Below are 23,875 nucleotides of genomic sequence, written 5' to 3' on the forward strand. Positions count from 1 at the left end.
CAGCTCTCGGGCGCTGTGAGTCCGAGCAGGCTGCAGCTGTCTTGGGCAGCGGAGTGTTTGCACCGCCTGGCCCCAGTGACAGGTTTGTTGCTGCAGAGGAAGTTTGGTGTCAACAGGCCAATTTCCTCCCTGTTGTCAAACTCAGTGAGGATCATTAATCAGTAATGAAGGGAAAAAAGACGCAGCAGACCCGTGCCAGTGTAAATAAGTGAGGTCCAGACCAACAGGCACCCGCGCAGTAATGAGCGCTTAGAACACAGGCCTCTGTGCTCCCTTCATTGCAGCTATTTAGGGAAGCGCATAATCCTCACAGCCCATTCAAAACCAGTGTGATGTCCTCTCACTGCTGCCTCTACATTAAAACTCAACAGTAGCAGCATTCTGCCCCCTCTGTAACCTCCTGTCAGTCAAGGTTTTGGAAAAGTTGGGCAGTAGGCCTGGCTAGGAAACACTCATGATCTGAAAAAGCATAAGTGTGAACTAAAGGAGACATGTTATCATTTTCCTGAAATGACCAGCTGGCACCACAGCCCACATTTTCTTTCCCTCTCCTTTCCATATTATTATCATGTTAGTTTTGGTGTACCATTGGTGTTAGGGATGTGTTTAATGTGCATATATACCTACTCTATACGTAGGGTTATGCGGCCCAGCCGAAAGAACGTGACCTGAACTGAGAGTGAAGAGTGCAATGTGGAAGGACAATGGCCGCGCTTTGTTTTGGCCCTAGTCAGCCCGCGAGAACACGCTCAAAGATGGTGACTCATGGCTGGAATTTTAGCATCAGCCAGCTGTTCAGTTGCAGCCCTTGCCATGCTGTTGAAAAGACAGTGGATGAAAACAAAGCAGGAAGAGGGCAGGGGGTCGCAGGTTCTGTCAGCACTCAGAGGTAAGCGAGGGGAAATTAAAAAGGTAGGGCAGTAGGCAAATTACATGGGCAATTATCAGCACATGCCAAGCGCAAACAGCCTACTCCCAATACTTTCCCACAGCCCTACCTTTTCAAATGACTGTAATTTCTTAATTGCACTCGCACCCCGCTCCTGTTTTTAATTGAGATAATTATTCCGGTGCGGCTTTCAGATGTCTGCTGCTCATTGTTTCACAGTGTGCATTCTGGTCTCCTTCCTGTTTAAACGAATCAGCCGGATTGGCAGGAAACTTCTGCCATATGGCAGCCTCCAAAAAAAAATAAATAAATAAATAAATAAATCAAGAGGTGATGGAGGCACGGTGCGGTCACTGATGCTGGGTCTGAGATGTATAGCTCCCTGCTAGGATGCAGCTGCCTTGCTTTCTGAGGCAAAGGGGTAAACCTGGTATCCTCAAAGGGAGTGCCTTTTGTCTAACTAGGCCTGTGTGTGTATAACAGTGGGAGTGAGACTTCTGCTTCTGTTTCCGCGTCACTGACCACCGCGGGGATTAGGAGCAAGAAGACCCCCAAAAAGCCTCTCTGTCTTTCACATCACAAAGGCCCACATTCTATCTATCAGTAGTGCTTTATTTTTTTTTTGCTGTAATTGATTATTCTTATTCTTATTCTGGCTAAAGGTACTGGATAGATAAAAATTGATTCTTTTTTCCAGCAAGAGATAGCACATGAATAGCCTAAGAAATTAGCACATGACAACCATGAAGATTTCAATGCATTTTTGGGAAACATTGTAGTAACTTTCTTGAACTCTTATTTTAGGAAGCACGAGCACCAAGCACATGGCTGTGTATTTCTGTATTTAGCACATGTATCACAGTATGCAAGCCTGCAAGCATGGGCTTTACAGATGTATATCTCACATTTGCAGCACATTATGTTTGTTTTACAGTCCTTCTTTGAGGGGTAGAATTGGCATCTCTTCCTTTTTCCTGCCCTGGCTGCAGACTCAGGTTGATGTCAGTTGACATGTGCAGCACCTTTATAACATTATGGCCCCACCTCTGACTCCATTCCCTGTGAGAAAACAATGCTCTTCTGCAAGAAATGTTGTTGATTTTATTTTGTTTGAAATGGTGTGTGAAACTGAGTCAGAGGTGTGTGTGTGTGTGTGTGTGTGTGTGTGTGTGTGTGTGTGTGTGTGTGTGTGTGTGTGTGTGTGTGTGTGTGTGTATGCGTGTTTGCGTGTGAGTGTTAGAGAATGAGAGAGAGTAAAGTACTGGAACTCCATTTGAAGCCATGCATGTATGTGTGCTCATGTGTGTTAGTATGTCTGTGCATATGTACATTTTATATGTGAGAAAGACTGAGGGAGGAGGAAATGGAAGAGACAAGGATATGAAGAGAAAATGGCCTCAGGTTCTTTACTCTGCTTCATAGTTGCTATAAATCATTTTTAATACTCCAATTCGTCTGTTAATGATTTTACAACTGCCAGGTCAAAAAAGACCCGAAAGACAATCTTGGTGGTGTACAGCTTTTATAAAAATATAAAAAAGGGCAATGTTTCACTTTTTCTAATGGTAGGGTCAATCCAGGAAAAGTCATCGAATTTCATGCTGAAAAAATTAATTTAGGGGGTTTTCTCTGATGTGAAATTCAGAAACAGATCATTTGTGACCCGTAATACAACACAAGAGTTAAGCAAGTGGTACAGGGGTTTTACATCTCTATAGTAAATCAGTTTTTTAGTGGTCACTGCAATCAGTGAGAAAATGATGTGGAAAGAAATGGAAATCTTAAACTAAGTTAAAGTTGAGGACAAAGCACATCATGGTTAGATTTAATCTGGGATGATGCCTTAGAAATAAAGTTTGGAATAAAATCCAAAGGAATAATGAATGCAATGGACAATAACATAACCTGATACTCAAAAAAGTAAGCCACAGAGAATTGCACTCAAAGGCATCTGTGTGCACTGATTCATACTGTAGCTATCATTAGTTTTGTAATGGATCATCATAAGCATTATCATCATTACTAAGAACTACTGATCATTATGATTATTAAATACCATGGAAAACATTTGCTCACTTTCATTTGGTTTAGTTTACTCCGTACTAACGGAGCCCGTCTCAGTTTTTCATATTTGTCTAAGCAGGGAGAGTGAGAAGGTAACCTGGGAAGAATGCTGTCCTTGAGAGTGCTGGGAAATTTGTACCAGTAAAATGCATTCGTGTCTGGCACCAGTGTGTGTATTTGTTTTATCATGTTCTCTCCCAATTAAAACTACCCTGGCAACACTTAAGCAGGTGGCAGTGCAAAGCTATGCTCCAGGGTCACGAATACAACAACCACCCTGATAATCACGGTAAATAGTCAGAGGTTCGGTTTGTCATCCTGTACAGACAGGGCAGCAGAGGTGGTGGGAGCAGGAGATACCCATCCATGGGATGATCCAAAAAGGGGAACTGATCACCTACAACCTGACTGAGCTCATCAAGCCTGAGGCCTACGAGGTCCGCCTCACCCCCATCACCCGCTTTGGAGAGGGGGACTCCACCATCAGGATCGTCAAGTACAGTGGTGAGTCTCCCTGTCTCTTTTTGTATGTTCGCAGTCACCAACCCACCTTGTGCAGAGCACCTAGATGAGAGGTAGAATACAGGTGTAGCAAACCACTTATTTTCCCTAAATTTTGGAGTCTGCTCAACCTATTGGCTGGTGAGACTCACAGTAAAGCTCTCACACGTTTGCTCTCACACTGAAAGATTTTGCAACATATACGCTAGTGGGGTTTGCCTTGGAAGAACTTGCCTGTGTTTCACTGGCAAACCCAGACTTAGAATTTCCATGTTTGATTTTTGACCATCTCTGTACCCAGATCAGAGCAGCAGTTTGAAATAATTCATTCCTACTGCAGCCATATGCTGTTTGGTGTCATTCTGCCATCATGGCTGGCTGTCTGACTCCAAAGCCCTTAGTTTCTCCCTGTGTCTGATACAAGGTTAATGGGCTCTAATTGAAATCTGTCTCACTCGTGAATATGCTGATTGACCTAATATGTATTGCTGGCATGTCATTATTATTTAATAAAGTCTATTTTTCAGAAATTGAACTCAAAAACCAACAAAAAAGCAGAACATATATTTTGCAGATGACTGATGGACAGTGTTAGGGTTGTAAAACAACACTCAGTGCAAGAGGATCTTAGCAATAAAAATGTGTAAAATAATGTACAATATTTATAATGAATATATGTTAATAATCTCATCTGTCGCCCAATTCGCTCATGCGAATGAAAGGTATTCCTGCGTACTTTTTCTGTCACCCTAGAAGTAATAGGCCAGGGCAGCTGCAGGTGGGGGCTGATGTATGAATCACTGCCTTGCTATGTAGGTCCACTCTACACTTTCTTGGAAGGTTTTGGATATATCTGTCAAAAACCAGCAGAAGTACTGTGCTTCTGCACTAAGATTTGAAGAATGTTCCTGTAACAGCCATGGACTGCAAGGAGTAGTGCAAAAAATAGTTTAAGATGGTAGCATTATGCAGGAAAGGAAGTAGAGGTAGGACAATATATGCCTTTCTGTTATAAACCAATTCAGTATGTGATGGGGTTTTCTTCTTCTTTTCTTCAGTTTTCTTCAGACAATTGAATTTAATCAAATTTAAATCTTGAAATTCATAGTACAAAATTCAGGCAGAATTAGCTTCAGTTGTTGAGAACATAACACATATCTAGATATGGAGTTATTCAATGATGATATATACACATTTGACTAGAGAGTCATGGCACAGACCTGTGCAATGTGCAAGTTGCGTCGTCTATGTAAAAATTGAAAAGTGGGGTCTGACAGTTTCTGAGGTTGGAAGCAACTCCTTAACTCGTGTGTATGCACTCATCATAGGAAAAACTTCCCCAGGACTCCGTGTAAAAGATGAAATAAAGGTGTTTATTCCAAACTATAAACGTAATAGAATATGTCGAAACAAAAGTTCTCTCACAAGAGAAGATCTAAAGCTAAGTTGTTTCTAATGCAACATGCGATTACGGTAAGAAAACGGTGTTGCTCCGCACCTGAAAACCCCCCCAACTCCCTCCTTAAAGCCGGACTCAATAAAAAATATAAGTGCAATGCCAACCTTTCTTAAAGTTAAGGTATATTTAAAAAATGTTACGAGCATAAATCCAAACGTAAAGAAAGGCGTCCTAAGCCTATTAATTGTATATTAACAATACAGCTTTTACCTGTGTCATCTATGAACATTATGTATTAACAAAAACTAATACGCTCTTTACTGTTTATGATAATACTACTGTTCCCTGTTAACTTTATACGTAATATAAACAACAACACTTAGATATATGATTATCACACACATGTCTAAAGTGCTTTGGCTCCCTCAGGAAATGAACACACTCGGTTACACAAGTATGGATTTTGTCCTGCATTTTACAGCAAACGACTTATTTCAGAAAAGAAAGTTGCCTCCTGCTGGGTTCTTATAATGCAACAGGGACACCTACTGGTTGTACAATATATATATTTATTCTAAATTCATTGATGAGTTTTGAATAAGGAAGGTTGGGAGCGTCTAAAAGGACTGCTTTGGGTAAACAGCTAATCGACCGGCAAAGGAGCTTTTCAAGGGCTCTTCTCTGCCAAGTACACTTTGGAGCATCTGGGTTGTAGGCAGGAGAAGGGCAAATGTTAATTATTCAGAAATCCAGGGAAAGAGGAAGGAAACGGATGAATTAATGGGGGTTACGTAGGTGTGCGGGGGTGGAATCAGTAAACGCTGACCTGATAAATCTGAAAGGTGAGGACAAAGCAGGAAAACACTGAGACCGAGAAATAACCACGGTGCCTTGGGATGTGGTTGCCAACACGGCTTTGAAGAGAACACCAGCATCTCTCCTTCGGGGGTCAGTGGAGCTCTCTTTATGAGAGGTACCCATGCGAAGCTGTTGGTGTGCATCAGCCGTGTACTGCAGTGAACCTAGGTGGAACGTAGAGACAAAATAGATTCATCTGTGGATTATTCTGAGTATCATCTTAACCATACCCATAGCTGACTGACTAATTACTGTCCTGTGACAGCTGTGTGGTGACATTACACAGTTGGTGGGGGAAATTATTTGTTCCTTGCTCTGGTGTGTGTTGGTTATTTTGTAATGCAGGTGCAAACAAATTCCTGTGATTGTGAAAGAGGTGCTCTGCTGAATTTTACTTAAAGATTATTTTAATTTTACTTTAAGAACACAGCTGTAATAGAGTTTATGTAGAGACAAATGCAATCAAACATGATCTTTCATCCTATCAAAACATACCAACTACCAACATTCTGTAATGGAGAAGTGATTGTAAGGAGATAATTATTAAATGAATTCTGCCATTGCAGATATTGGACCAGTTAGTGGTTTGTAGTAATTGGCTCAGTCAGTATGATCTGTATTCACACATGCAGCTGGGTACCCTTCTGCAGTGCCTTGACTGCCCATTCCACAAGGCACAAACTGAATCTGTTTTCTCAAAAGTGCACAAGTCTGAAAGCTCCTTCACTGGCAAGTCAACAGAGCAGTGTGTTTATGTGGCCGTTTATTCTGATATATCCGTGCGTGCGGTTATGCATGCTCTCATTTTTGCACAAGCTTGACCTCTGGCTTTGTGGGTGCATTCATTTGTGTTGTTTTGTTTTGTTTTGTCTCACAAAGGGGTCAGAAGAGATGCAGGTAAAGTACCTCTAGTCACCTGACATGCACATCTGTGGGTACTAACAGACCCTCTGGGCAGGAGGAAGCCCCTCTGGGCAGGAAGCCAAGCTGTGACACTGCTGCACATGACGAGAAAATGTGGACACACACACGCATGTGCACACACATGAATGCATGCACTCACAAACATACACATACACACACACACACACACACACACACACATACACACACACATTCACTGAGTGAGTAAACAATGGCAGGTAGCGGCAGGCCATTTTTTCTGCAGGATGCAGCCGTGCTGTGGCTTGGATTCCTGCACGGAGCGAAATCGCCTCATTAGCTGAAGTCCGCTAATGGCGGCTGGCATCTCATCTTATTCCATTTTATTCCATTTCATTCCATCACCCCCCCCCCCACTGAGCAGCACTTTACACGAGTTCTCATTGCCAGAGCACCAGACATGACCAGACTAGTACTACAGGTCATTGACCTTCCCTGCTGGCTTGCGGTGTTCAGCCCATTCCTTTTATATTTTCCTCCCTTTACTCCCAGCTGTGACTTAGACAAGGTAGCTGTGCAACTTCAAGCTCAGACATTTCAGTCTCTGTTGAAAAAAAAAGTCTTGCCCCCCCCCCCCCCCCCCACCACCACCACCACTACCACTTTTTAGGCAAGATGTATTTGAAGTTCTGGTTGGGCTTAATGTGTCCTAGGTCACTCCTTAACTTTCGGTTAATTAACAACCAGTGCATTACGCGACCTTAATTCCATTGGAGGCCGAAGTGGCACTCAATTCTCCCATTAACTCTGCTGTAATGGAGTTGTCTTAGGATGGGGGAGTGCAGACAATTCCACTCTCTCACTTGTTGTCTTTTAATGGCTTGAGATTCAAAGGCAGTTTAAAGGTGAGATTGCTCTGTGGATTAGAAGGCTTTACATGACTGTATCTCTAAAACAGATGTTTGTTCTTATTTAGAAATAGACAAACAAAACTTGAGATACTGTCCCTAAAGGTGTTCTACGGTGCATTTTCCATCTGTTTCTTTTCTGTTGTAGAAGTGTTGTGCCAAGTGTGTGTTTTTTTGTGTTGCAGTGCCTCAAATCCAAAATGAAATGACCATCCACCATTTTAATGTGACCATCACAGCAGTTTCTCACTACAAAACTTCACCTTATCAATGACAAACGGAATTACAATGGGAAAAAATCAATAAGGGAGTACTGTCTATGTTGTTTCTACGATAACAAAATGAGGAGTGCTAATAGTGTGTGTACACAGTCGACTAACAGTAAGAGAAGCTAGGTATGTACAGCAGTACATCTACAAAATGGGGGAAATTAGGGGCAGTAAAACTGAAAGACAACAGGCAAGGAATGATCCCCAGAAAGTAGGGTGTTGAACTGAAAGCACTTAAAATATCATTTCTCTTCTCCATCCTAGTTGGGATGAATTACACACCAAAAAAAAACTTGCTTATCAGAAGCCCCTACTTGGATGATTGATCATCTTAAGGGCAACACATCATTGGCTCTCCACGCTGTGGGCCACCACAGTGCATTAACTATGGCATGTTTCACCATGTTTGTTCAGTTTCATGTCAAGTGAAACTTCACGATTTTGAAGTCAGCTTTGCATATGATTAAATGAATTACTTGCATTCATAAAACGTGTGCGTATAGTACAGACTGCAAATCTTTGCCTTTGAAAGCTAGCTGCAGGGTCACCCTAGAAATAATCATGCTTTTCTCTTCTGCAGTCCCATGAGAGAACACCTGGTTACAGCTAGCCTAGTTGTTTACTTGGGACATAAAAGGTATTTTCCCAAACACAGCTGTTGGGAATATTGCAATACAGATGATGGTCACTAAAGGGACTAATGTGGGTGAGCAGACATTTAATAAGAGGAAATAGGAGTTTTATGGTTAGGGTTAGCTACACTATATTAACTACTTCACTAACCTACATCATACTTATAGTAGTTTTTGTGACTCTGTGTATGGCAGAGGTGGAGCTGAGGGTTGAAATTTATGCTCACAAAGTGCCAGAAAGGCAATTCTGCCATTGAATTTTTGCTATTTAATGGCCTTTTCCTGTATGTTGAAACTGTAATGAATTTGCTGTTAGTGTTATCCACCATTGTGCTGTGGATACTCTGAAGGGAAATAGCAGCTTCAAAGCCATTTTATTCAGAGTAATTCTTTCCTTTTCTTTTACCAACCATCACCTCTTGCTACATCACCCCTTATTTAGCTACGGCAGTTATTTTGTTTGACTGAATTGACTGATATATAGTATGATTCACTCGCAGGGAATATTAGATTTTATTTTGATTAAATGCTGGTGGGCCGAGCTGGATTTGCTATAATTATGGAATGGAATTAAAAGTCTCTCACCGAAAGATGCACAGGAGTAAAGAGGGAGGGAGAGAGAACGAGGGAGAGAAGGAGGGAGGGGGGAGAGATAGGAGCAGTGCCTGAGAAGTCCACATCCATCAGCCTTAATAACATTCCCCCCAACGATGTTGTAATTGGAAGCTCAACAGCCAGGAGCCCCTTTTTGTCAGATTAGCAGCTCCTTGGACAAGTGCTCCCCTGACCTCTCTGGATGCCGTTTGAAACAGAAACTGAAAGGTAAAATGCAGCAAGGTGTGTAGGTTTTGTTTGGTCTATAATAATCTGTGTAGGCCTTTACTCTCTGAGCTTATCCACTAGCAAGCGCCTCACCACAGTGTAGGGTGATCCTGTTGTATGGAATTGGGATTTGAATTTTGAATTTATAATACCCCTCAGAAAATGGCCCTTGCTTCTTTCTATGCTTACAGCCCATCCCCACTTTTGCCCTGTTTGGCGTAAGCCGAATGGCTGATCAGTGTCCTAGATAAGCTGCAAACAGGAGAGGCGGAGAGTTGCGTATACCTTTGTTTGATAATTATCCTGATCATCATGCATGATTAACAAGCGTGTTAGTTCAAACAAGGCGAATGCATTAGCAGCCCGTTCCTTTTTGCTGTGATTGTGCCTAATGTCATAGCTCTGACTTTTTTTTTCATAGCAGGGAAAATTGAAAAGGAACACTCCCCCCCCCCCCCCCCCCCCCCCATGTATCAATTGTGAGCACTGTAAGAAGGAGAGATTTCCAAGCCCATTAATTAGGCATTGTGGTAATACAGCCTGCATTTTCCACGTGTGCCACATCGGTTTCTCTCAGCCATTGTGGCCCCCTCCTCCTTCCTCACAGAAACAGGTGGGTAGGTTGGGGGAAAAAAGTAACCTCATGAGCTTGATGCAGCTCGAGTCAGTCATCGTGAAGTTACTTTGAGTGCATGCCAAACGTGATATGACAAGATACCTATTTTTTCTTGCTCTTTTAAAGATGTTCTTATTCAGGAGAGCATGTTTTTGAACTACAACTGAAATATGACAAAAATGTAGAATGCAAATGCAGGCCTGTTTGTACTTTCAGGTGTCAAGATGTTTTTAACTGTTAAAACACCTTGACACCTGTTAATTAAGAATTCCTTTTTGAGAGTGGCTGGTAAACAGGCACAGCAGTAGGCAGGCTTTGAACAAGTACTCAGCCTTGTCATGATAAGGGGGTACCCATACACACTCTGAGTTGCTCTGTGAACACAGTCTGCCTTCCCAAGCATTAGGAAATGCATGGTTTGGCAGGAATCAGAGGAAATGGTGGAGCAATCTGCCCCCGACAAAAGTACTTACATATCCAGGCACAAATTCTGCATTGTGGGACATTGTTCAGTCAGCAGCAGGGGTTTGCTGGACATTCCCCTCCCTGCTGGACATTTCTCCAGTCCTGTGCCCATCATGCAGTGCAGTATTCCTTGGGATTGCAGAGGGCACTTCTGCTGAGCACAGATAGGACAGTTTTGAATTAAATGTAGGACTGTGAGGTCCACTCCTGTATTTTGCTCAACTTTTATGCTACCCTCATTTTCCCATAATCCCCTCTCCTCCTCAGAATGATAAAGAAGACAAAGATGCCATTTGCCATCCTTTAAGTCCATAAACCTTTTATGGAAGTCTAAAGAAAATAAAACAGCAACAGTTTTCTTGTGGGACAAACAACAGGTCCATAATGCATATTGATATTGATTGCATGTAAGGAATATTATTAAAGTCCCACAGGAGTCATTTATTCATCTCTAAAATGTAAACTGCTTGATCATACTTTGCAGTTTTAAGATGACACAGGTTTGACAACGTCTAATGATTTCTTTCTTTTTCTGCAGCTCCAATCAACCCACATCTGAGTAAGTATCTCTTTCATACATATGTGTGTTCGATTTAATTATGAGAATACCACATAAATGTCGTATACCCATGTCTTTCACTAGATGTATTAATGCAACATGATACATAGTCAATGTGCTCTAACGTGTAACAGGACAACAGTTTGTGATTTATCTAATAACATGAGTTCTGAATCACCCAACTCCTAATCCTCATTTTGACACCCCCCTCCTCAACTCATAACTATACCCCACCCTAAATCTGCCCTACACTTTGTGTATATATATATATATTGTCCTGTAGCAGTTCTTAAAATTACACAGTACTTGTCTACTGTGTCATTACATATGTATATTCCATACTTAATATAAAATCTACCTGATATACAGTATGTATACAGTTATATAGTAAGTACAAAGTAATTTGAGAAAGAAAATGACACAGTTTAACTGTAGATGTAACACTGGGAATTACACGCTGATGATAAACATGTTGTCTTTTCCTCAGAAATGAATGTAAAGTCATTAATGGGAATTTGCTGAGTGACAGAAAAAAATGCCCTCAGGAAATTTGACTGGCAGTACCATTTGCAGATTGCAGATGTCAACATAGCTCTGTGTGGGGATCTGTGCATTATTAGCTTATGGAGAGGCCTTATCTGCTCAGGCAATAGAGGTGTTCCAAATCTAAAACCATGAACTTGTAGGGGGAAAATCAGGTGAAAAACCTAGCAGCATAGCAGAGCTCCATGTACCACAGACAGTGCTCATACTGCAACACATTTTAATGCAATAGTGCCATTATTTTCTGTATATCATACAGGCATTCTACTACGTGCATTCCTGTTTAAGTGGAAACCTCATACATGCCATTTTGTTGAATTCTGCAAAACTGCCTCCGTAGCAGGCTTTTATAGCAAACAACCAAACACCTTAGCTAACAGACCATTGCTTAGGGATGAATGGATAATTGGATCTCCAGCTTACTCTTTGTTAGCGGAAGCCTGCAGTCACTTAATTGACAAATGTGTCAAGAATCAGTTGGCTAAAACCATATTCATAGTTCCACTTGGAGTGATTTCTGTTTATGCAATTGCTTATTCACAGTCCCAAAAGGTTTCAAAGCATAATTAGCTGAGGAGATTTGTACTTACACCAGATGCAAAATAGTTGCTATCCAGTTGTCAGAGGCAGCTAGAAGTTAGATCAGATGATCAAGTCATGCAGACAGGCTGTGTGGTCAGACAACCCAAAAAACACATTTCAGTGTTTCCCCATTTCCACTTCCACATTCCTCATTTCAAAAAAACGTCAGCTTTTTCCTGCTTTCAACAGTTAGGGCAGCATCCTCCCCCTCAAAAGTATTTCTAGTAGCTTCCGACTGGCCAATGTATTATAGAACAGAGGAGATTGTGGTTACCGTCCCATAAGGATCATCTTTCAAGGCACAGTACTCACAGCACTGATGTTGCGATATGTATGTATTGCGCCTTCTCCACTCCTCAAGTGTATGCCTACAACCGGCCTGTCTCTGGATCCTTCCACAGGGGAATTCCACTGCAGCTTCGAGGAGGAGCCCATCTGCATGTTCACCCAGGAGAAGAGTGACGACTTTGACTGGACCCGGCACAGCGCCGCCACCAGGGACACCAAGTACACACCCAACACTGGGCCCAGCAGCGACCGGACCGGATCCAAGCAAGGTGAGCATAAATGCACCCTAACAAGGGGGTAGCACCACCAAGGTTCTCTGTTTCCAGTCGCCTGTAACTTTTTTCACTTAGTGGACAAGTTGTTGTAAAACCATGGTTCATGTGCAAGAGCGGGGTAAGAAAATGCTACAGAGCCAAAAATTCTGTATCTTCACATTCAATACTGTGGAAACATATGGACTAAGTGGTCATACTTGAGAAATCACAAATGCATTCAGTTTAGCTCTAAATGGGCCAAGACCACCTCTCTCTAGTGGTTGTAGTTCATTTCATTTCTTTTCATTCATTTACCAGGAGCTAGCGCATCACTGTTAGAGGTTTTACATGCTGCTCAAATATAAACCAAACAGCACACTAAAAGTAGTCGAATGACCTCTAGGAGTACAGTAAAAAAAAAAAAAAAAAACAATTTTTGGTTTTCTTCTGTTTTAGTTTTGTTTTTTGCACTGTATTGCACATTCTTGAACTCTGACTGGTGCTCTTGCCAGGTACTAGTCTACAGACCCTATTACAGTGTTCCCTCACAGGAATACCACTCAAATGCAGAGTGTGGTTGTAAAGTACCTGTTCACAATTTGATCCAATTGAAGTTACTCTCCAATACCTCTCTCACCTAGCCTCCCTTTGTAGAATAATGCTGTCTTAGCCACCTCGGTCCCCTGTTTTCCATTTTTCCAGCAAAATCCACATCACAGAAAGCACAGTGCAAATCAGCTTTCTCCAGGAGTGTTTTATCGCACATTTTTTTTTCTTTTTTTGTCTGGTGTTTTTTGTCTGGTAGTTCAATTCAGTTCAGTAGTACAATCATTTGGTTATGCCCCCAAAAGAGGATTTACCCACAAGGCTGTGGACCGAATAGGCCTGACCTTGGGGTGAGCATAATCATTTATTTCCTGGGAAAAGCATGTCGACCAACATGCTTTTCACCTGGTCCTGACTCCTGTAACCCAGGAGTGTGTTTTGCCAATTGCACAGGGTTAATTTAAGTGCTTTATTTCATCCCACACCCTTTTGGTGAAAGCATTACTCTGAAAACAGAACTTAAAGGGCAACACAGTAGCTTTGTTGAATGCACTGAGATTCATATTACTCCAGAAAGCTGATTTTCAGCACTGTGAAAAGACAGGAGGTCTCTGCCCATAGACTTTACTTATTTAAGTGTTTTGGTAAGAATTCCTTTGTTCATGACAACAAAAAAAGAGAATAAATTAGAAAATCTCATAAGAGTAGCCTCTTGAGTCCTTTCTAACTTCTAACTTGAACAGGGTGGAGAGTATACCTAACATGACTTTGCTGTGGATTTTCATTACTCCAAAAGGAGGTACTGGATTTCAGGCTTTGTCCCTGCAGAATTGGGTAATATTGCATTTAAGGGACTTTGTTGGGAGGGTAAGAAGGGAGGCTCATGAAGAGGCTCAGCTCAATGCTGCCAGTCAGTCAATAACAGCTTGTTTCACATCTCCAATGCACTAGAGAAGATGAACACAACTGATTGTGCTAATAACATGTCCCCAGTTTCATCCACCATTATTACAGTATTGATTCCCCTCAGCCCTTATTATGTGCAACACAGACAAATTATTGTACGGTGGAGCTGTTGCCCATTAAAATTGTGAACTGTTATTCCCGGCACAGCTTCCATTAGGACGCATTGTTCTTGCTACTGATGCCTCTTCCTTCCTCTGCTGCATTTGCCGTAATTGCTCCCCTCACCGTGTCTCAGCAGCACAGAGACCGGCATGCCGGATTTGATGGGCATCTGTGTCACTGCAGGAGAGGCACAGCCCATCCATTAGGAAAAGGGTGGGCACGATGAAATATGGGGCCTGTCACCATCGGGCCACTGACATCCGCCTGAAGGAGAGAGGGGACGCCAACCACCGGTCCACAAAACCCACAGCGCACCAGTCCAGTCTACCTTCATTAATAGTTCAAAAAGAACCTGTTTAAATCAACTAAATAATTAACGGGGGGCTCCCATGGGAGAGGTTCATTGATGTGCTCTTGTCTTTTACAGGCATGAAATGGTCGTAAATAATGCATCACTTTAATTACCTAAGGCCTTGAAACTTCAGATCTGTTGTCCAGAGGTTTCATTCCAGCTAATATTCTTTGTAGGTTGTAATTATCTGCCATTAAATTTGACATAAGATGTTCAGAACAAGATAAAAATATGTACTGTTGCTTGGAGGGTATTCACTGCTGAAGTCTATCATTGACAGTCATGTAGAGAGAGGGAGTGAACAGTGAAGGTCAGTGAAGGCTTTTCTTCATGTTGGCATGTTCTGGCGCGGTTAAGCTGAAGGCCCCATGTTATTTGTTGTTGATGAGGTCGCCCTCACTTGTCCTGCCAACAGATGTGATGTGATAATGACTTGGGCACCATCTCCATTCATTTTGGACTCTCGGTCTATCCTTAGATTGTTTTCATCAGGCTCAACTACAAATTAAAAATAAATCAAATACCACACATAGAGACATTCATGTCTTTAAATTATTTCAACATAGACATAGACATTTTTTCTTATTGTTATGGACTAACGCTGAAAAACCTGCTGGAAAGCATTCTACATTTGCTATGCATTTTGGCACTACTACACACCTGACTTTTTACAGTTGTTGGATTCTCTATGTTTCTTGCCACTAGAGCACAAGGGCAAGGGGATCGGCTGCTCTAGTCCTGGGAGTGAGCGAGGATGGCTGATTTCCATTGATTGCATAAGAGCAGTATTTAATTAATTTGATCCGAAATGAGACAGGCTACTCCTCCTAGTTTGCGGCCACCCTTTGTTTGAGATGTGCACATTTCTGTGGGGATGGAACCCTGGAGCATTGGAGCTGCCTGTGCTCACTGGGTGGTCACAGTCTTCTGTAACATGTTACACCAGAGAATTTACGTGCAATGGAATTTGACTACGTAGACTCCTCATAATGACATGCAATTTCACCATTACAAGACATGATTTATAATGACATTGACACAATATCCAATGACATATGAGGCTGCATATCCAAAGAACAAATACAAGCGCTTACAAGAATGTATGAGACACCATTTGTTGCATAATTCAAAGTTTGCCCACAAACACAGTTGAAGCATGAATATTTCATATGTGTGTGTTCAAGGTAAAGTTTGAATTAGGCCACAAATGGCATCTCATGAGTCAGGAGCCAACTGCTCAATGCCATTTTGACACAACTGAATCTGAACAAAACTGATGCCTTCTCCATGATAGATTCAGATGGATTACAGTATTTGCACAGGGATTGTCAGAAAACACTCACTGAATCTTCATTTGAAACTAATGGTATGGACATGAGGGGTTTTTTTTCTTTACATTTTTCAATGTTTTGGAACTGTTCAGGTTTCTACATGTACATTGAGACGTCAAGACCACGACTGGAGGGAGAGAAGGCACGACTGCTAAGCCCCACCTTCAATGTGGCCCCTAAAAACCCATATGGGAGCACCAACTCTGTCTATTGCTTCAGCTTCTATTACCACATGTATGGGAAACACATAGGTAAGCTTGCACCACCACGATGCTATGGTACTATAGTGTGAATATGCCATGCGAGGCAAACGTTAAGCATCATTTTGTCCTAAAAATCCAAGGTTTGGCAACTGTCAGCATTGTGTTACAGTAAAATAACTGAGCTACTAACCAGAGGACAACAGGTTTGATTGTCAGGTATGCTTCTGTTTCTGTAAGCTAGGGCAATGTACTTGGCCTGAATTGCTCCAGTACTCAGTGGATAGTCTGAAAAAAATATATATTCTGTATTGTCCTGCTGTCCTACACAAAGCAGGGATTCACAGTCATATCAGACACAGCAGTGGCCCTGCTATGGTTATTACAGAGGTGTTTGTCTCTTAACCTGGTCCTGAGTCAATAACATTTGATAGTTTCCAAGGGATCTGGACACAGTGGGCTTGTGACAGCTTCGAGTGATATGACCTGTGAATATGTGCGTGAACACAGCCTTCAGGGCATCTCCAGCCATTCCAAAGGTGTTTGCACTGAAATTGAATCTCTCCTACTCCTTGAAACTCCAGCGAGGGGCCACTTGTTTGTCTTGAAGCATACTTGTAGTCAGGGTGCATGCTGGGTGTCTTCTGCACCCTAAAATGGCAAATATGATACGAGTGCGTGGAGCTCTGCAGAGGCTACCCAGAATGCACTCCAGTCCCTGTGGAAGAGGAGAGCCAATAAGAATGGGACACTGGGGGATGATGGAACGCGTCCATGGCATAGTTGGGGGAAGGAGTATAATCTGCAGGAGAGTACAAGGGGGAGCCAGGGTGCAAGCCAGCAGACTTTCTGGCAGTCATGAGCACACCGCGCAGAGGGCTAAAGGTCCACCCACACTTAGCAAAGGTTAGACCAGTCTTGACATTTCCCATTTGTCCAGATTGATCGCTCTTGTTGGTGCAGCGTGGGCTCCTGTGTGATGATAACAGATGAAAAATGTCAAGGGCCGTATTTATGGGGAGGAAAGGGGTGCTGGCTTCTCTTCTGCCGTTGTTTGTTTCTCCCAATATAGGGCTTGTGTAACACTTACATTAGGCTGTAGAGAGCCAACTGCCATCCTGTCATATAAAGCCTGTGCTGCAAACTGCACACGCTGGATAGATGATGGCCTTGACATCCCCTGGCTTAGAGACGAATAATGTCATGCTTTTGTGCTCTTGGATGAAAGGTTCTGCGTGAAGACAAGTCATTTTTATCATCAACATCAATCCTCATCGTCATAATAATCATAATCATTCCAGTATTAACAGTAGTTATTGTACATACATGACAAATGCTACAAGGATCAGCGTGTGTGCATATGGAATGGCAAAAAAACATTATGATGAAAAGAATAACAGGCATTGTGCTTTGTCTCCGAACCACTAATTTGTTGGAAATGCAGTGATCCTCTCAACACCCCCTTTTTGAGTTATGTGGTGTCCTTTGAGTTGGATTTACTCCTTTTTCAAGATGAGATCCAATTTCTCTGTCACAGTACAGCTGTACAAAAACACAAGAAAACAAACAACTGTATTTGTTTTAAATTACTGATTAAGGGCTGGTCCTTGAAGTAGGAATCAGGCTAGAGTACTCTTGATAATTTAAGGAAGATCATAGAATGTGAGGGGATGTACCATGTATGTTTTTTTGCAAGATTCTTATTAAAAACAAGACTGTTTTGGTCCCTTGGGTCTTAGTTTATTATATGGATTCTTCCTCTTTATATGGATTCTTCCTCTTTATCATACATATTTAATCCTGACATAAATATTAAAGACAGTCATCAGTGCCTTATTCCCTTGTCTGTGGCTTTGCAACCCATCTGTGTGGCATTCTGGGTGTGTGAATTAGTTTTGTGTTTATACATGCAAGAGATAATTGACCTGAAAGATTCTCAGAACTGTACGCTTCCCTGGAAGAAATAAGAGAAATAAGAACTCGCTGCTTTCAGCCATCTAGGGGATGTGCTTTTATTGCTGGAGTGAAAACTGGGTTGTTGAAAAAGATTCCTGAATTCAGATGAGAGTAGTGTAAATTATACTTCACAGGGATGTTCTTTCCTTTTCATTGCTCATCAAGGAAAAATGACCTGGTATTTAATTTTTGTGTGTCCATCACAAGTTGGCTGAGCATTGCTCTAGGCAACTTAGCTTCCCTGTTCTTTGGAAGCCCCGTGTGTGGCTTTGATTTGGGCAGTGTTTATGGACCTGCAGTTTCCACCTCAAGCAGGAATATGTCCCATTAGCCTGTGCTCATCAGGAGGCTTAAGATTCCCTCTCTCTCGAGCAGAAGCAACCTGAGATGAACTTGGAGACTGAAGATTATGAACAGCGTGTATCATCAGACTCTAGAGTTTTCTAATCCTTCGCTTATGTCTTAGCTGACAACGATTTGGGGAAACAAATCACATCGCTGACACCAAAGCTTCTTTGTACATTAGCTTCACAGAGAAGCTGTGGAATCTCCCAAAAGGGTTTACTTAAGATTCATTAGTGGGGAGTGCTAATGCTGTTCAGATTTCAGTCACACTGCTTTCATTTCTTCTGTAATCAATTGCTTTGTATTAGTTGTTTAAACACTCCGAAAACATTAGACTTTAATGACTTTGATACTTTTTTTCCCTTTGTAGCGTTGATTTTTCATACGAGAAGATGAATTATTTAGCTGATGTTGAACTACAGCTAATAATGTGCCACTAGATCATTGCCTTTTAATGACACTGCGATGCATTTTAATAAGTTAAAGTATTCTACTCACAATTTTCTGGCCTGATTGTTTCAATGGGCCTTGTCAAAAAGTCACAGGGTTTTTTCCATTGTTCCTTACAAGTGTCCTTCCCCCTACATATGTCAGGGACTCGAGCATGGACTTTAGCTGTAAAGATTGACACAACTTTTTATGGCATAGTCTTCCACGTTCAAGACTGGAAGTAATTCATCATAAATGACCTTTCCTGGCATGTCATTCAGGATTCTCCCATTCATAGCACACTCTTCCCTGTTCCCGTCTGTACTGTGCCTGCCTCAGACAAAGAGTGGCACTTGAGAGATGGTAATGACCCCCACTGGCCTTGGCAACAGGCTTGTAACTGTAATTTTCTGCTTCACGAGGCTGTTTGATACAGACTGATTGGAGAGCAGCAGCCTAATCCGGCCAGGCCTGTTACGCTTTGGGGGACGTTCTCTTTGGGAGTCAGGTTTAAGGGCACTCAGATAAAAAGCTGGGACAGGGTTACACAAGCCCTTGGGCTCCAGACTGCCCTCTCACGTATCAGTTTTTGGGTTGTGTCTTCCTTGCACGCATTGCCTTGTGTTGTGGGAAAAGAAGGCGCCCGGCCACAATTCAGCACCATGTATCACCATTTCCCATTCGCCTTGTGTGCAGGTGTTATGAAAGAGCCAGCTCTGAAGGCAGAACTGAGGTCAGACCTTTACAAAACACTTGTATAACTGTCCACTGGGGTCTACCAACAGTAGGGTATTAGAAGGATCACAATTCTGGCTGAGATTTGAAAATGCAACATTCAAATACTAACCCATGCTCAGTCAAACACATTTTTGCATTCATGTGTAAAGGGCTCAAGTAATTAGGCATCTCACAGAGAGCAGGAAGGAGAGAAGCAGCCCCAGCCAAAACACAGAAAGCTGGAAGATAGCGCTGAGTAAATTCCTATTGCAAAGGGGAGGCATCTGTTCACCCAGTGTCTTTTGTAGTCATGTCATTTCCCGCTCCCATTGAAGCCCATCCCAGGGGAGAGCAGCACCGTGGCCTGACTGTGCCTTCACCATTTGATTTCGAAATATTCACTTTAGCGTCTCTTCCCTACACAGCGACACGAAAGTTGACCAGGGGGTTTGGCTGCCTCCCAGACAGGGGGGATGCAGACAAAACAAAGCAATCCTGTAGACTGTGAGAGCATTTGAGCACATCTCACTCTCTCTAAATAAAGCCGACGTCATGAGGGATGCCTTCAAGTGTTTCCGATGAGATCATTAACCCTGCTGTCCTGCCAACAGCGCCTGGAAGTCGACCGCGGTTTACCCTCCCTGTTAATATTTTTGGGGGGCCATTGGAGCGCTGTTTCACTGCTTAATCCTGTTCATTTGGGCTGATGTGTAGGAGAAGAATAATAATCAAGAACATCTGTGGAAGCGTTAGCGGTTTACACAGCTACCAAGACACCCTCAGCAAAATGTAGAGCAGCACCTAAAACCTGGATGGGCTTTTAACGAGATAGCAAGGGAATTTTTTTTGTTGCCTCTTTCCCTAATTGCTCGTTAAACTTGCATACATGCAAACCCTGACCCGATTGTGATTCTTGCAAAGGCGTGGGTGGTTTGCGGTTCCACGTGCCCAGCTCACGTCTGAATCTCTGGTGAATCGAGGTGTTTCAGCGCAACCAGGCATGCCTGGTTTAGCTGGGAGGGCGCAGAGAGGTGGTGAAGTGATCTGAACGCTTCCGTGATTGAAACCAAAAGTGATAGCTGTGGCCGACTTTTACCAAAGGCCTTTTTTAAAGCTGAGACACTTGCAAGGCGCTTGGGTGTCAAGTGGTGAGAAAACACTTGATGACTGAGTGAAACAGGAGAGTATGGTGTGAGGAAAACAATCAAGTGACAGGAGTGCGGGCTGCATACTAGGATCAATAGATCCATTTTATGCACCTGCGCCTCTCACTATGGCTACCATTCCCACGGGCACACTACGAACTCTTCCCCGTCGCCCAAAAGTTATCACCCTGTTATGGTATGGCACATGCATGACCTAATGTATGTGGTCGTAATCTAATCCCTCTCAGTTTTTGTGGTGAAGGATTGGGACAGCAGGTTTATGTGCTGCGGGCAGCATCATTGATCAAAACCAGAACTGAGTCAGTTTTGCATCTCTGGGTGTTGTGCAGTAAAAATGCATTGCAACAAACATTCAAGGACATTTTATTCATAAAGTGTAAGCAGTATATTGAAGCTTGATTTAAATGCAAATCCCTTTAAATGACTTAAGTGGCTGTTGCATTTTGTGATTTCATGCTTGCCTACCCTTCCTTACATGAAACAGCGCAGTGTGAACAGGGCAGGTTCCCTTGAGTAATTTACAGTGTCAGCACTTAACATGTGCGTGGGCTGAGGTTAGGGAAAGGCAAGGTAATACCTAACACTGAGGGAATACATCCAGGTCTGCAGCTTTTGCCAGTATTAACCAGTAAGTAGACTGAGAAACAGTTTACAATGTCAGTTGTATATACTGATCACAATTCTATGGTGCCCCCCACCCCCATTTCCATTTCTGAAGGGACTCTGAATGCCTATCTGCGACTGAAGGGACAGACCACATCAGACAGTCCAATATGGACACTAAGTGGAAATCAAGGTGACCGCTGGAGGCAAGCCAAAGTCAACATCCACCCAACATCAGCTTTCCAGGTGAGTCTTCTTCTTGGCCAGTCCATGTACAAAGTTAGATGTGATTCAACCAAAATTGAGCACATTCTGCAGCAACATCATTGTATTCTGCAAGATCCTGTGCCGTGTGTTGGTGCTCCAGACATCTTAGTAGGTGAGAGACTTTGTGTAAGAATCAGTCAAATATTTCCCAGTAAACTCTTGTTGTTGTGGTGGTTTCCATCTTCACCATTTGCTGAACCTGCTGCTGTGGACACTGAATGTTGTCAGTGCAAGACAGATCCATCCAGACTGATCATAATGCTTAGCATTTTATTTGACTAACCTGAATACCTGGAGCCCATGTGACTTTTCTTGGCGATGGGATCTGTGTTCTACCCCAGGCTGAAAATGATATATTTTATTACATGCTAGCACTGTCCGAATAGGTGCAATTACTCAACATCAACTGTCAACATTGTTTCTAGGCATAGACATATTTGTGGATAAAAAAGACTCCTAAAGTGGCTCACAGTGACAGTAAGATCAGTTACCTAAATCCCCCACCCCCCACCCCCCACGGTGGGATTCTCAGTGACATGTATTGATTCTTTTTATTGGTCCTGTTAAGAGTGGCAAGAGTTAGATATTGCTGATCTCTGGGGAAAGGATTCATATTGCAGAAAGATAAAAGTCCAATACTGCTCAGAGGGATTCCTTGCAATCGATTTAATTAGCTTCATCAAACTGGGCACATTCACAAAGGCCTTTTATTTCAGTTCGAAACCATCTGAAGCCATTTCTTTTGTCTTTTCTTTTCATTCTGAGTTCAGCTTAACTTGATGTTTCCCTTTAAATTTTAGAAACTGTTAGCAAAGTTCAAGGAGGAGATTTAGATTTTAGGTTTTGCAGTTTCCCTGGTTAACTGAGTTGAATTAATCATTCAAGCAATGAATGATTGTAGCAGCTTTCAAGATTCTCAGAGGCCTTTAGGGTGAGTTAACTAAATTCAACCACCTCCAGTGGATAATAAACAGCTATTTTTGCTCCAGAATGATCACCATACCCAGGCAAGGAGTTATTAAGCCAATTATAGATGACACTGCAGCCACCAAGCAATGGGAAAACTGTGACTGTATCCTGCAACAGGAAAGGCCCCTGCAGCCAATCATTTGGGAACAGAGGCTTTTTATTATTCACATAATAGTTCCAGAATGCACTATGCATAGAAAGGTTCATGAGGACTCAATAGACAGGGATTTAAAGAGACGTTGGTGACCACGTTCTGTTGTGAAAATGTCTGATTTCATTTAGACAGACTACCTGTCTCTTGCTGTGCACCATGCCAGTGGAACGATAATGAGGGGGCTGGTGCATGCTAGGGTCCTCAAGCTCACTTGATATGGAAAAATCAGACAAAAACAAGTATCATTTCATAGTATCACAGTATCAATCCAAGGCCTACAGTTACCCAAGGCGGGAATTAAGAACATAAGAACATATTATGAAGAGAACAGGCCATTCGGCCCAACTAAGCTTGCCATTACAATTAAAGAGAATCCAAAACTACATCAAGTCTGGACTTGAACACAGCAAGGGCCTCTGCGTCAACTACATGACCTTGGAATCCTATTCGATGTATTGTATTGTATAGTTAACCTTATATGAGTCCTTTTATAAATTTAAAAACTAAGTCTAAATAGGTTAAGTAACTTGAGTCTTTCCTCATAGCTTTCATATTTCATGCCAGGAACTAATTTAGTTGCCCTTCTTTGAACTTTTTCAAGAGCCTCAATATCCCCAGAACTGCACACAATATTCCAAGAGAGGTCTGACTGAAGCATTGTATAATTTCAACATAACCTCTTTAGATTTACAATCAATACTTTTGGCTATATATCCCAACATCCTGTTGGCCTTTACTGCTACAGCTGTTGACTAGACCCCCTAGTGTTCATCTGCAAATTTTACTACTGTACTACTAACCTCTGCATCCAGATCATTTATGTATATAAGGAATAGCAAAGGCCCCAACACCGATCCCTGCGGGACTCCACTTCGTAAAAAACCCTGCACTGATACAATACTTCCCACAGTTACAGTATGCTTTCTATTAGACAACCAACTTCGAACCCACTCAGTGATAGCTCCTGTAATTCCTGCAGATTTCATTTTCACTATGAGCCTCTCATGCGGTACTTTGTCAAATGCCTTTTGAAAGTCCAAATAGATAATATCAAAAGCTTGGTTTGAGTCTAAACACACCGTAGCTTCCTCAAAAAAGTCCAGTAGGTTTGTTAAGCATGACCTCCCTCTGCGAAAACCATGCTGGCTATCATTTAAGATACCATTTTGTTCAAGGAATAATTCCAAATTATGCCTAATGATGGATTCCAGTAATTTACATGTGATACAAGTTAAGATGAC

General features: G+C 42.3%; 1 protein-coding gene across 2 annotated transcripts in view; it reads left to right on the forward strand.

Annotated features, from left to right (window-relative positions):
* mdga2a (MAM domain containing glycosylphosphatidylinositol anchor 2a) overlaps nt 1-23,875 on the forward strand; it is a 230,199-nt gene that overhangs the window by 200,772 nt on the left and 5,552 nt on the right. The window contains exons 11-16 of one of the 2 annotated variants that reach the window (XM_036542144.1): nt 3,280-3,457; nt 6,591-6,608; nt 10,844-10,864; nt 12,391-12,546; nt 15,921-16,079; nt 21,360-21,490. In XM_036542144.1, coding sequence (XP_036398037.1) covers nt 3,280-3,457; nt 6,591-6,608; nt 10,844-10,864; nt 12,391-12,546; nt 15,921-16,079; nt 21,360-21,490 — 663 coding nt within the window. The remainder of the gene's footprint in view (nt 1-3,279; nt 3,458-6,590; nt 6,609-10,843; nt 10,865-12,390; nt 12,547-15,920; nt 16,080-21,359; nt 21,491-23,875) is intronic. The other variant, XM_036542145.1, reaches the window with a different exon arrangement.

Source organism: Megalops cyprinoides, chromosome 12 (assembly GCF_013368585.1).
Source record: "Megalops cyprinoides isolate fMegCyp1 chromosome 12, fMegCyp1.pri, whole genome shotgun sequence".
NCBI lineage: Eukaryota > Metazoa > Chordata > Actinopteri > Elopiformes > Megalopidae > Megalops > Megalops cyprinoides.